Consider the following 14,279-nt stretch of genomic DNA (forward strand, 5'->3'; position numbering starts at 1 on the left):
ACAGCCAACAACTCCCTGTCCCCCACGTCATAATTACGCTCCGCCGGACTGAGCTGAGGGGCGGAGTTTTGGTGGCGTACCCGAGCGCTGAGATAGTACAGCACCAATCCCAGCCTCGGACGCATCCACCTCAACTTGGAACGCCAAAGAGGGATCCGGATGTGCCAGCACCGGAGCCGAGGTAAACAGGTCCTTCAGATGTCTAAACGCCCTGTCCGCCTCAGCCGACCACTGCAGACGCGCCGGACCCCCCTTTAGCAGGGAGGTGATGGGAGCTGCTACCTGTCCAAAGCCCCGGATAAACCTCCGGTAGTAATTGGCAAAACCCAAAAACCGCTGCACTTCCTTCACCGTGGTGGGAGTCTGCCAATTACGCACGGCTGAAACGCGGTCAATCTTCATCTCCACCCCTGACGCGGACAACCGATGCCCCAGGAAGGAGATGGACTCCTGGAAGAACAGACACTTCTCTGCCTTCACATACAGGTCATGCTCCAACAGTCTACCAAGCACCCGACGCACCAGGGACACATGCTCGGCGTATATTAGAATGTCATCAATATACACCACTACACCCTGTCCATGCAAGTCCCGGAAAATCTCGTCCACAAACGATTGGAATACTGAAGGAGCATTCATTAAACCGTATGGCATGACAAGGTACTCATAGTGACCCGAGGTTGTACTAAATGCTGTCTTCCACTCATCTCCCTCCCTAATGCACACCAGGTTGTACGCGCTCCTGAGGTCCAATTTTGTGAAGAATCGCGCCCCGTGTAATGACTCCGTCATACTAGCAATCAGAGGGAGAGGATAGCTGTACTTGACTGTGATTTGATTGAGACCACGGTAATCAATACACGGGCGTAAACCCCCATCCTTCTTCTTCACAAAAAAGAAACTCGATGACACAGGGGAAGTGGATGGCCGTATATATCCCTGTCCCAGAGATTCGGCGACATATGTCTCCATAGCCGCCGTCTCCTCCTGAGACAGAGGATACACATGACTACGAGGAAGCGCCTACTTGGAGGTCTATCGCACAATCCCCCTGTCGATGAGGTGGTAATTGAGTCGCCTTCTTTTTACTGAAGGTGAGCGCCAAATCGGCATATTCAGGTGGAATGTGCATGGGGGGAACTTGGTTCGGACTTTCTACCGTCGTTGCCCCTACGGAAACATCTACACACCACCCGAAACACTGATCAGACCATCCCTTGAGAGCCCTCTGCTGCCATGAAATGTTGGGGTCATGTGACATTAACCAGGGGAGTCCCAACACCACGGGAAACGCAGGAGAATCCATCAAATACAGACTAATTAACTCCTCATGGCCCTCCTGCGTTCACATCTTGAGAGGTGCTGTGACTTCCCTAATCAATCCTGACCCCAAAGGACGGCTATCTAGGGCATGGATGGGGAAGGGCACATCAACGGGTACAATAGGAATCCCTAACTCATAGGTGAACTGGCGATCTATAAAATGACCAGCTGCGCCTGAATCTACTAGCGCCTTATGCTGGGAATGAGGAGAGACCTCGGGAAACATAACAGTAATACACATATGCGCACCAGAGAGCTCTGGGTGAGTTGGGTGCCTACTCACCTGGAATGACTAATCAGTGCGCTGCCTACCGCCTCGAATCCCAGGAGACCCTCCCCAGCACCGACCAGCAGTGTGTCCTCTGCGGCCACAGTTGGCCTCATTCTCCTGGTCTCCCTAGCACCAGCACCTCCGAGCTCCTTAGGGGTCGGCTCGGAAGTGCTGGGGGATGGAATGGACAGCCCTGAATCCGGACGTTCGCGGGTAGCCAACAGGGTATCCAGGCGAATAGACATGTCCACCAGTTGGTCGAAGCTGAGGTTGGTGTCCCTGCAGGTCAATTCCCGACGCACGTCCTCCCTCAGGCTACATCGGTAGTGGTCGATGAGGGCCCTCTCATTCCATCCCGCGTTGGCAGCCAGTGTCCGGAAGTATAGCGCGAACTCCTGTGCGCTCCTTCTCCCCTGCCTGAGGTGGAATAGACGCTCACCCGTCGCCTTACCCTCTGGTGGATGATCGAAAACCGCCCTGAAGCGGCGGGTGAACTCTGCATAGTTGACATTAGCGGCGTCTATTCCCCCCCACTCGGCGTTGGCCCACTCCAGCTCCTTGCCGGACAGACAGGAGATGAGGGCGGACACGCTCTCGTATCCCGAGGGCACCGGGTGGATGGTTGCCAGGTAGAGTTCAACCTGGAGCAGGAAACCCTGACACCCGGCAGCTGTGCCATCATAAGCCCTCGGGAGCGAGAGCCGAATCCCACTGGACCCCGGAGGAGAAGCGATGGGTAATGCCGATGGTGGTGGTATCGTAGGAGGAGGTGTAGGCAGACCCCCCTCTTTCCCATCGCTCCATAGTGCTCACCACCCGTTCCATGGCGGTGCCGAGAGCCTGGATCATGGCCGCTTGTTGTTCAACGCGTTCCTCCACTGATCCAGCTGGCACCGCCGCTCCTGCTGACTCCATGTGAGGTGTGTGATTCTGTCAGGATAAACGTGTATGCGGTGAACGAAGTCAAGCGCAGGACACCGAGAGACTGGCAGATGTACTTTACTAACAAACGTAATGAAAAGTACAAAACAACAAAACCTCCAAAACAGGGAGGAACAATAATCGCAATACACAGTCCTGCCGAAAACAAACGGAGAACAATCACACACAACAAACGAATGACAGACAGGGGTTATAAAGGGAAACCATCAACACTAATGGGAAACAGGTGTACACAAAGCAGACCAATCTAGATGATTGCTGAAACCTAGATCGGTGGCAGCTAGTACTCCGGGGACGACGAACGCGGAAGCCTGCCCGAGCAAGGAGGAGGAGCAGCCTCGGCTAAATCCGTGACAAGTTGGGCGTTTTGGCACGACTTAAGGATGTCAAAGGGGGCAATAAATAATAGACCATTTCCGATTGTGCCCCCCACTGATTGAATTTGTGCATCTCTTACATAGGGGAAGATGTAGAGAGTTTGTCAGGTTGTTATTCTAAAAGAGAATGTGTTCTCAATTACTTACCTGATTAAATAAAGGCAAAATCTAATCAAAACAAGTATTACAAAGAATTTACAATATACATTTTAGTCATTTAGCAGACGCTCTTATCCAAAGCGACTTACAGTTAGTACATTAATCTTAAGATGGCTAGATAGGACCATATATATCATAGGCATATACAGTAAAGACATTTTTTCCTCAGTATTGTAGCTATCAGTAGAGTTAGAGCTAGAAGGGGGGTAGAGTTTCAGATGTTTTTGGACTCTGCTGTCCTAGTTTCAGGGGGAAGCTGGTTCCACCATTGGGGTGCCAGGACAGAGAAGAGCTTGGACTGGGCTGAGTAGGAGCTGCCCACCCGTAGGGGTGGGAGGGCCAAGAGACCTGAGGTGGCAGAACGGAGTGCTCGGGTTGGGGTGTAGGGTTTGAGCATAGCCTGAAGGTAGGAAGGGGCAGTTCCTCTTGCTGTTCCATTGGTAAGCACCATGGTCTTGTAGTGGATGCGAGCTTCTACTGGAAGCCAGTGGAGTGTGCGGAGGAGCGGGGTGACATGAGAGAACTTGGGAAGGTTGAAAACCAAGCGGGCTGCAGCGTTTTGGATAAGTTGCAGGGTTTTGATTGCACAAGTGGGGAGCCCATCCAACAGCGAGTTGCAGTAGTCCAGACGGGAGAGGACAAGTGCCTGGATTAGGACCTGGCCGCTTCCTGTGTGAGGTAGGGTCGTACTCTACGGATGTTGTAGAGCATGAACCTGCAAGAGCAGGGTCACTGCTTTGATGTTTGCAGAAAACAAAAGGGTCTTGTCCAGGGTCACCCCAAGGTTCTTTTCACTGTGTGAGGGCGACACTGTGGAGTTGTCAACCAGGATGGAGAGGTCTTTGAGAGGGCAGGCCTTCCTGCTCAACTATATACTTTTGCTCACTGGGAGACAACCAGCGATTCTTGTTGAGCTGGTCTAACAGAAACAGTAGATCTGACTGAGGGTTGTGGAGGTTGTGCTGGCTAGTAATTGATGCTTTCTTGTTCTTTTGGCCCTGTATTTTGAAGCCTCAGCTTGCTTGCTGATCTCGCAGCTGTAACATCAGCCCTGGTGTTGCAGTGTGAAACCGAAAAATACAAGATATATGACTTATTTACACTGTATGCCGAAGCTGTCTCCTGTAGGTTCAGCTTCACATTACAGGAGACCGCAGAGCTCCAACGACCTGTCACACAGCTCAGTCTGGACTAAACCACCAAGGCTGCAACTTCTGCCTATTAAAAAGCAGTGTTCTTTCCAAATGAATAGAGTCCAATCGTAACTTAACCCAGACCTGCCACAGAGGCCGTCATACAAGCATCAGAATCTCCTCTAACCAAACCACCTTTAGGATACAGCTTTTGCCAGCACTGTAGGTAGACTTTAGCCTGTAAAAACAGTGCAACTATAAAAATACTGTTAATTCCAAGCAAACTTAGTTGACTCAACATTAAGTCTGGTTCACACACATGTAAACCGCCTGACAGAATGAGACTCACTTCCAGCGGATCCCTGTCCAGCTGATAAGAGACAATCTGAGACCACAACCAGCTGCTTGTTGTAAAACACACACACACACACACACACTCACAGACTTCTCAGAGACCACAACCAGCTATCAGAGTGGCGTCGGGTTGGTGATGATGGCACTCCGCTGCGTTACTTACTGTGAGATCAGACAGCGGTTTCAGAGCATTCTCTGGTGCAGAATGACTGTGGTCAGACTGCGCTGGAGCCCAGACGCCTTGCAGGGCACCCCTGGGAGTCAAGGAGGAGAGGGGGGTTGAGGTGGGGCGGAGTATTGAGGATAGAGGGGGTCTGGAAATGTGTGTGTGTGTGGGGATGAGGGGAGTTGGAAGATGGGAGTTGAGTCTCTGTCTGTCTACCTGCTAACCCCCACACACCTACAGCTGCTTTAGACATTTCCTCCAGTGTACCGGTGTGTGAGTCTCTCAATGGTAAACACCAAATAGTGACAGCTCCTTTCCTCCTGTTACAGGATCCCCTATTCACCCACTGAGCCACCAGTCCACCTGTCATTCACTCACCTCACCCCTCTTGGGACACAAAACTGAAATAGAAAACAGACTGAACAGGGAGGGACTACCTGCTAATTGTAGCTTTCCGTTGCTAAACGTTTTTAAAGGTTTTCCGTTGCGTGGCCTAGTGAACACGACCCTGGTCAGCCCCTGTAGTGTGGTGACAGGGACAGGGGGAGGGACATGTTCACTGGAGGCTGCTGCTGCGTGTTAGAGACTAAGCTACCTTTAACGTGAAATAATTCTGCAGAGAACTTTATTGCAATTGTTTATGATGATGATTATTATGATGGAGAGAGTTATTAAATGACAGACTGTGATTGGGTTGTTGTTGTTTTGGGGTATGTTCTGACCCAGATAAAAGCTTTTTATTTCACCTGACGTCACTATAATGCAGCAACACTCATAAGACATCTTTCTCCTGTCATGCTCATACATCCCATCTGCAAATTCAACTTACATTGATATTAACTACAATAATATACAGTGAAGTATACATAATCTCATGAAAGGTTATTTTTTCAATGTAATTGAAAAAATTATGTTTTGTAAGTTGTTTAGTGAGCCAATGTTAATTGCTGTAGAGTATTTCTAACCAGCCTCTCCTCTCTTCCCCACAGGAGAGTCCTATTGCTCTGTACAGTTTTATATTGTACTTGTTACCTGGGACTTGCACAAGTACACTCTGAAGGTAAGACATTACTTCCCTCTGGCATTCATTTCTTTTTCTTTTCCACCCCAGTTCCTCAGTGCCTATTTAATAGCGGAAAAGTAGTAAAACGGATTGGATTGGTGTTATTATATTGTGCTCCTAGCACAAGCCTGTAAACATGCTGTATGGGATATGGATGTTTCCATGACAATGTGTATGTATAGCTCAAACGGCTCATTAAGATGTGATGGCTCTTGTGAGGTTTGCGGCTTGCCAAAGACACAAATTAACACAATTGACACAGAATTACAGTAACTGCTCTGGTTCAAATGAACACAGTTTGTTATTGTGTTGGAGTAATGAGGCCCTGAATTAATCCATTATGTGGAATTGAATTAGAAGCGAAGAGGCATAGGCCATATGGGCCAATTCTGACCCGAGTTAAAGGCGCGCAAATGGAACATAATTCCTATTTATTGCACATTTCTCTATGCGTATTATGACCTTGAACTTCAGCATGAGAATTGCCTGCTATTCACCCACTATTCATTCTAGGTGGTGAACTCCAACCAGGTGCTAAACACAAACTGTATGGCTGCGTCTCTAATGACTCCCAATTCCCTATAGAGTGCACTACTTCTGACCAGAGCCACTGTTGATGCAGCGCTGTACTACTGACTACATGTTTGGTTGCTGTCTTAGAGCAGAGACACACCAAGCAGACAATCAACCCAAACCAGTCAGTGGCAGTCCCATCGCCTGCAGTCCCAATGATGTATTGCAAGGACCACCTGCTGGGTGGTCGCGAGCGAGGGCTGAATTTTCCCATTGAACATATTATTATTATTACGTTTATTTGAACAGGCACAATATACAACAAAACATAAGTCTCAGTACACTTGAGAAAAATTGTCAGGCCCTGGCTCTGGGACTCTGTTATGTTGAGCCAGGGTGTGTGGTTTCTATGTGTTTTGTGTGCTAGGGTGATTTTCTAGTTCGTTTGTTTCTATGTTGGCCGGTGTGGTTCTCAATCAGAGGCAACGTGAATCAGCTGTTGCTTGTTGTCTCTGATTGGGAACCACATTTAGGTAGCCTGTTTTTCCACAGTGTTTGTGGGATCTTGTTCCGTATGGTTTGTGTCTGTAACCAAGGACTTCACGTTTCGTATCGTTTGTTGTTTTGTTCGTGTGGTGAATTAATAAATAAGTATGTTCACATTCCACGCTGCGCATTGGTCCTCTCTTCCCGACGATCGTGACAAAAATGCGTTGTACTAGATTTAGCCAACAGCTAATTTCCGTCTGCAGTCCCCAAGAAGGTGAACATATAAACAAAGAAAACATTATATATGAACAGACAACATACAGACATCAAACATTTAAAAAACATTTAAAATAAAAGAATAAACTAATAATACAAAAAACAGAGGTCAGGACATACATATACGTTTCCACACAGAAGTCAAGACATTGCACATAATAATCATCGAACACATTGTTATTGGACCTATGAGTTGTAAAAACACATATTAAAAAAGAGTAACAAAAACAAACAGCAAAAAAAAAAATCATGAGTGGCTACAAACCTGCTGTTCTTTTAACCACTTTTTTAACTTTTTTTGTAAAAGCACTGAAACTTGCCACACATTTTAAGTTTTCAGGAAGTTGGCTCCAGTGGTGAAAATGCAGCTTTACATAGCTCATCTCGCTCTAACAACTCCTTGTGGTGGGCCGGGTGCCTGCAGGCTGACTTCGGTCGTCAGTGTTTCCTCCGACAGGATGAGGCAAGGTCGCAATTGGGGAGAAAAAGGGGGTAAAAAATAATAATAGGAAAAAACTAAAAAGAATAGTAAAATAAATAATACTTCTCAGTTTCATCAGCTGTCTGGGTGGCTGATCTCACATCGCCCCGCAGAATGCAGTGTTGTGTACTGAACCTATTGCTCATAATAAAGCGTAATGCGCTATGATAAATTGCATCCAATGGCTTCAATACAGTGTTTAAAGATAAGCTAAATAGTAAAGGCCCTAAGATGGACCCTTGTGGATACCCCATTGTACAGTTGCCAGACAATGACATTTTCTGATTGATGCTAACACACTGTATTCTGTCAGATAAATATGAATCCATCCATTTTAAAGCATTGGGGGAGAAATTAAACTTTGCTAGTTTAGAGAGTAGAATTCTTGATACTGTTTAGAGAGTATCAACTGCTTTTTGCTAATCTAAAAACACAGCTCCTACAACATTTAATCAAACTTTATTTGACACATGCGCCGAATACAACAGGTGTAGACCTTACCGTGAAATGCTTACTTACAAGCCCTTAACCAACAATGCAGTTCAAGAAACAGTTAAGAAAATATTTACCAAATAAACTAAAGTAAAAAATTATAAAAAGTAACACAATAAAATAACAATAACGAGGCTATACACAGGGGGTACCGGTAACAAGTCAATGTGCAGGGGTACAGGTTAGTCGAGGTAATTTGTACATGTAGGTAGGGGTAAAGTGACTATACATAGATAATAGACAGCGAGTAGCAGCAGTGTAAAAACAAATGGGGGGTGTCAATGTAAATAGTCCGTGTGGCCATTTGATTAATTGTTCAGCAGTCTTATGGCTTGGGGGTAGAAGCCGTTAAGGAGCCTTTTGGTCGTAGACTTGGCGCTCCGTTACCGCTTGCCGTGCGATGGCAGAGAGAACAGCCTATGACTATGGTGACTGGAGTCTTTTACAATTATTTGGGCTTTTCTCTGACAGTATATACATTACCAGTCAAAAGTTTGGACACACCTACTCATTCAAGGGTTTTTCTTTATTTTTACTATTTTCTACATTGTAGAATAATATTGAAGACAACAAAACTATGAAATAACACATATGTAAAATGTAAATCTAAATATGGAATCATGTAGTAACCAAAAAAGTGATAAACAAATCAAAAAATATTTTAGATTTTAGATTCTTCAAATAGCCACCCTTTGCCTTGATGACAGCTTTTCACACTCGTGGCATTCTCTCAACCAGCTTCACCTGGAATGCTTTCCCAACAGTCTTGAAGGAGTTCCCACATATGCTGAGCACTTGTTGGCTGCTTTTCCTTAACTCTGCGGTCCGACTCATCCCAAACCATCTCAATTGGGTTGAGGTCGGGGGATTGTGGAGGCCAGGTCATCTGTTGCAGCACTCCATCACTCTCCTTCTTGGTCAAATAGCCCTTACACAGCCTGGAGGTTTGTTGGGTCAATGTCTTGTTGAAAAATAAATGATAGTCCCACTAAGCCCAAACCAGATGGGATGGCGTATCGCTGCAGAATGCTGTGGTAGCCATGCTGGTTAAGTGTACGTTGAATTCTAAATAAATCAAAGACAGTGTCACCAGCAAAGCACCCCCACACCATAACACTTCCTCCTCCATGCTTTACGGTGGGAACTACACATGCGGCGATCATCCGTTCACCCACACAGCGTTTCACAATTTGGACTCATCAGACCAAAGGACAAATTTCCACCGTTCTATTGTCCATTGTTCGTGTTTCTTGGCCCAAGCAGGTCTCTTCTTCTAATTGGTGTCCTTTTGTAGTGGTTTCTTTGCAGCAATTCGACCATGAATGTCCTCCTACCTATAGGCTGTCTCATCGTTGTCGGTGATCATGCCTACCACTGTTGTGTCGTCAGCAAATGTAATGATGGTGTTAGAGTCGTGTTTGGCCACACAGTAGGTGAACAGGGAGTACAGGAGGGGAATTAGCATGCACCCCTGAGGGGCCCCAGTGGTGAGGATCAGCGAGGCAGACGTGTTGTTGCCTACCCTTACCACCTGGGGTCGGCCCATCAGGAAGTCCAGGATCCAGTTGCAGAGGGAGGTGTTTAGTCCCAGGGTCCTTAGCTTAGTGATGAGCTTTGTGGGCACTATGGTGTTGAATGCTGAGCTGTAGTCAATGAACAGCATTCTCACATAGGTGTTCCTTTTGTCCAGGTGGGAAAGGGTAGTGTGGAGTGGATTGAGATTGCATCATTTGTGGATTTGTTGGGGCGGTGTGCGAATTGGAGTGGGTCTAGGTTATCCGGGATGATGCTGTTGATGTGAGCCATGACCAACCTTTCAAAGCACTTCATGGCTACTGACATGAGTGCTACGGAGCGGTAATCATTTAGGCAGGTTACCTTCGCTTCCTTGGGCACAGGTACTATGGTGGTCTGTTTGAAACATGTAGGTATTATTACAGGTAAGGGAGAGGTTGAAAATGTCAGTGAAGACACTTGCCAGTTGGTCCGCGCATGCTTTGAGTACACGTCCTGGTAATCTGTCTGGCCCCGCGGCTTTGTGAATGTTGACCTGTTTAAAGGTCTTGCTCACATTGGCTACCGAGAGCGTTATCACACAGTCATCCGGAACGGCTGGTGCTCTCATACATGCTTCAGTGTTGCTTGCCTCGAAGCGAGCATCACTGGGCAGCTCACTACTGGGTTTCTCTTTGTGTTCCGTAATAGTTTTCAAGCCCTGCCACATCCGACGAGCGTCAGAGCCGGTGTAGTAGGATTCAATCTTAATCATGTACGGACGCTTTGCCTGTTTGATGGTTCATCTGAGGGCGTAGCGGGATTTCTTATAAGCGTCCGGATTTGTGTCCCACTCCTTGAAAGCGGCAGCTCTAGCCTTTTCGGTCATAAGAGACAGTAGCAACAACATTATGCACAAAATAAGTTAAAAGATAAGTTACAAACAACGTGAAAAAACTAACAAAATAGCACAGTTTGTTAGGAGCCCGTAAAACGGCAGCCATCCCCTCCGGCGCCATTATTAGTACCAGTCCCCCTTTGTTAAGTTTCAATTAAACCTTCTCCAAAAAAAATAGCTGTTTGCTGACTCAGTAGAACGATTAGCTCTGACGCCAAATTGCATGGGGTGTAATGAGAAATCACTAGTATTCAAGTGATCAGTCATTTGCTCAGCAGCTACCCTCTCTGCAGTCTTGGCAAACTACTTATAGGTCTATAATTATTGACCATAAAATAATATCCAGACTTGAATATGGGGGTAAGAACAGCTGACTTCCATTCCTTTGGGAAGATACTTTTGGTTTATGGATAAATTAATCAAACTGAACAAAAATATAAATGCAACATGTATTTGTATTTGTATTTATTATGGATCCCCATTAGCTGCTGCCAAGGTAGTACTGTGCGCCTCCCATAGTCTGTTCTGGACTTGGGGACTGTGAAGAGACCTCTGGTGGCATGTCTTGTGGGGTATGCATGGGTGACCGTGTGATGAGTGTGATTAGAAGGAGTCAGGCACAGGAGGGTAAATCACAGACTACAGAGTTTATTCCATCGTACACAGTTGCGCTGGATAGTGACAACAAAATACAGGAACAGGGGAACAATCTGCCCCGGCAATACAAGGTACGGGTAGCTCCAACAAAATACAGGCACAGGGGAATAATCTACCCCGGCAGTACAAGGTACGAGTAGCTCCACCGAGCTACATTCAACTCACATAAAACAATCACCCACAAGGACAAGGGGGCAGAGGGAACACTTATACATGGACTAATGAGGGGATAGCATTGACGACAACGTGTGGTGTACTGTCCCTTCGTGCCACCAGAATGGCACTGTCGCTGTCGTCCTCCGCTCTCTCGGACGGCGGCTCCACCCAGCTCCATCAGCTCGGGATCCTGCCAGCAGGTTGTCCAAACGGATGGCCATGTCCAACAGTTGCGTGAAGGACAATATGGTGTCCCGGCAGGCTAGCTTCTGTTGGACGTCCTCCCGCAGATAGCACCGGAAATGGTCGATCAGGGCCAGCTCGTTCCACCCGGACCCCGCTGCAAGAGTCCGAAACTCCAAAGCGAAGTCCTGCGCGGTCCACGTCCCCTGCCTCAGGTGGACCAGCCGCTCGCCCGCCTCTCGACCTTCGGGCGAGCGAACTCCCCGTAGTTCTCCTACGCGGCTCCTCCTTCGTTCCCAACCGCGTTGGCCCATTCCAGGGCTTTCCACGAGAGGCAGGAAACGAGGACGGACACCTTCTCCCGCTCCGATGGGGCCGGCCTGATGCTGGAGAAGTAGAGCTCCAGTTGGAGGAGAAATCCTTGGCAGAGCACCGCCGTCCCGTCGAACTCCCGTGGTCGGGATATCTGGATCCCTCCGGGTGCTGGGGTGTGGGTGGCTGGATCTGGTTGGCCAGCTGGTCTCGACAGATCGGGTCCATCGCTTCCCCCAAGCTGGCCAGCATCGTGGAATGCTCCTGGACCCGTGCCACAACTCCAGGCATGAGCTCCTCTCCCACTGACTCCATAGCGGGTGGGTGATTCTGTGATGAGTGTGATTAGAAGGAGTCAGGCGCAGGAGGGTCAATCACAGACTACAGAGTTTATTCCGTTGTACACAGTTGCCCTGGATAGCGACAACAAAATACAGGAACAGTGGAACAATCTGCCCCGGCAATACAAGGTACGGGTAGCTCCAACAAAATACAGGCACAGGGGAATAATCTACCCCGGCAGTACAAGGTACGAGTAGCTCCACCGAGCTACATTCAACTCACATAAAACAATCACCCACAAGGACAAGGGGCAGAGGGAACACTTATACACGGACTAATGAGGGGATATGAACCAGGTGTGTGTAATTGACAAGACAAGACAAATGGAATGTAAGCCGGTGATGACGAACGCGGAAGCCTGCCCGAACATAATAATATGTCATTTAGCAGATGCTTTTATCCAAAGCGACTTACAGTCATGTGTGCATACATTTTTACGTATGGGTGGTCCCGGGGATCGAACCCACTACCCTGGCGTTACAAGCGCCATGCTCTACCACAAGAGGACCACAAGGAGGGGAGGCAGCCTCGGCAGAAGTCGTGACAGACCGAGCTGTGCACCATTACCTCAAACAGACAGCTCGGTGCACCCAACATGTCAACACCTCTCATAAACACAAGTAGTGATGAAGTCAATCTCTCCTCCACTTTGAGCCAGGAGAGATCGACATGCATATTATTAATATTAGCTCTCTGTGTACATCCAAGGGCCAGCCGTGCTGCCCTGTTCTGAGCCAATTGCAAATTTCCTAAGTCCTTTTTTGTGGCACCTGACCACACGACTGAACAGTAGACCAGATGTGACAAAACTAGGGCCTGTAGGACCTGCCTTGTTGATAGTGCTGTTAAGAAGGTAGAGCAGTGCTTTATTATGGACATACTTCTCCCCATTTTAGCTACTGTTGTATCAATATGTTTTGACCATGACAGTTTACAATCCAGTTTTAGTCACCTCAACTTGCTCAATTTCCACATTATTTATTACAAGATTTAGTTGAGGTTTAGGGTTTAGTAAAGTGTTGGTCTAATGTTTCATGAGCTGGCTCCCAAGTGGGTGGGCCTATGCCCTCCCAGGCCCACCCATGGCTGCGACCCTGCCCAGTCATGTGAAATCCATAGATTAGGGACTAATGAATTTATTCAATTGACTGATTTCCTTATATGAACTGTAACTCAGTAAAATCGTTGAAATTGTTGCAGGTTGCGTTAATATTTTTGTTCAGTACATTACTGGTGATGTTAAAATATCTTTTGTGTTTTAAAAAACATGATCAAAACCATAATCTCTCATGGACAGACTACATAAACATAAATGGTACCTTAGATCTGTCATGATACAAGGGGATGCGTGAGATAATGAGCCGCATTAGTTTCGGTGCTTTGGACAAATCACAATTTCACAACATCTTTCGAATTTCGGAAGGGGAGGGGACATTTGGCCCATAGACTTGCCCGTAACTTGCAATGAGAGAGGGTGGAGCTTTTCCTTCTGGTTCCGATCTTCGTTCTATCTCTTCTCTTAACCTTTACGGATCCAGAACTTAATCCAGCATTTGATAATTACGTAAGACTTTAGTTCTGGGACTTTGTTAACTTGCACCTCAGTAGTTGGAATCATATCAGACATTTTGAGTGAGTAATCACATACATAACAAGCTCACTGTAAACTTTGCCCCAGACTGAATAAATACATTGTTAAACATAGTGGTTATAGAGCACCTATCCTTGATCAATCTTTCATAAACTTTCAGTTTTATATCTCCCTTAAATTTGTCTTGTCTCTTGCCTGTTAAACTGTCTGTTTTTCCAAATTTGTTTACAATAACCTTTGGCTTCATTTATGACGTTATTTAAAAAGTTGGGCTTTTGATTTTCTTAACTCTGAGATTACCTTGTTTCTCAGCCCTCTGAATATCATTCTGTCAACATCTAGTCCAGTTTTTAGTGCTTTCCTTAGAGCAGCATCTCTCTTTTTTAATTAACTACTATAATTCATCATTTATCCATTATTACTATTTGTCTTACATGTAATTGCCTTAGTATACTTTGTTTTTAAATTAGTGAGCGTTGTTGTTATTATGCCACAATTATTCTCTAGGTCCTCGGAGGTCAGGACATCATCCCATTTGAATCTATTTAAGTCGTTTTCAAAATGGACCAAGCCTCTTTTTGGTATGTAGACAGAGGTTTGCCTTCAT

The 14,279-nt window shown here is 46.6% G+C and overlaps 1 protein-coding gene across 2 annotated transcripts in view; it reads left to right on the forward strand.

Annotated features, from left to right (window-relative positions):
• LOC121582745 (collagen alpha-1(XXVII) chain A-like) overlaps positions 1-14,279 on the forward strand; it is a 388,342-nt gene that overhangs the window by 6,098 nt on the left and 367,965 nt on the right. For both annotated transcript variants that reach the window (XM_041898821.2, XM_041898822.2), the window contains exon 2: positions 5,715-5,785. In XM_041898821.2, the coding sequence (XP_041754755.1) occupies positions 5,715-5,785 (71 nt within the window). The remainder of the gene's footprint in view (positions 1-5,714; positions 5,786-14,279) is intronic.

This window comes from Coregonus clupeaformis, chromosome 15 (assembly GCF_020615455.1).
Source record: "Coregonus clupeaformis isolate EN_2021a chromosome 15, ASM2061545v1, whole genome shotgun sequence".
Taxonomy (NCBI): Eukaryota; Metazoa; Chordata; class Actinopteri; order Salmoniformes; family Salmonidae; genus Coregonus; species Coregonus clupeaformis.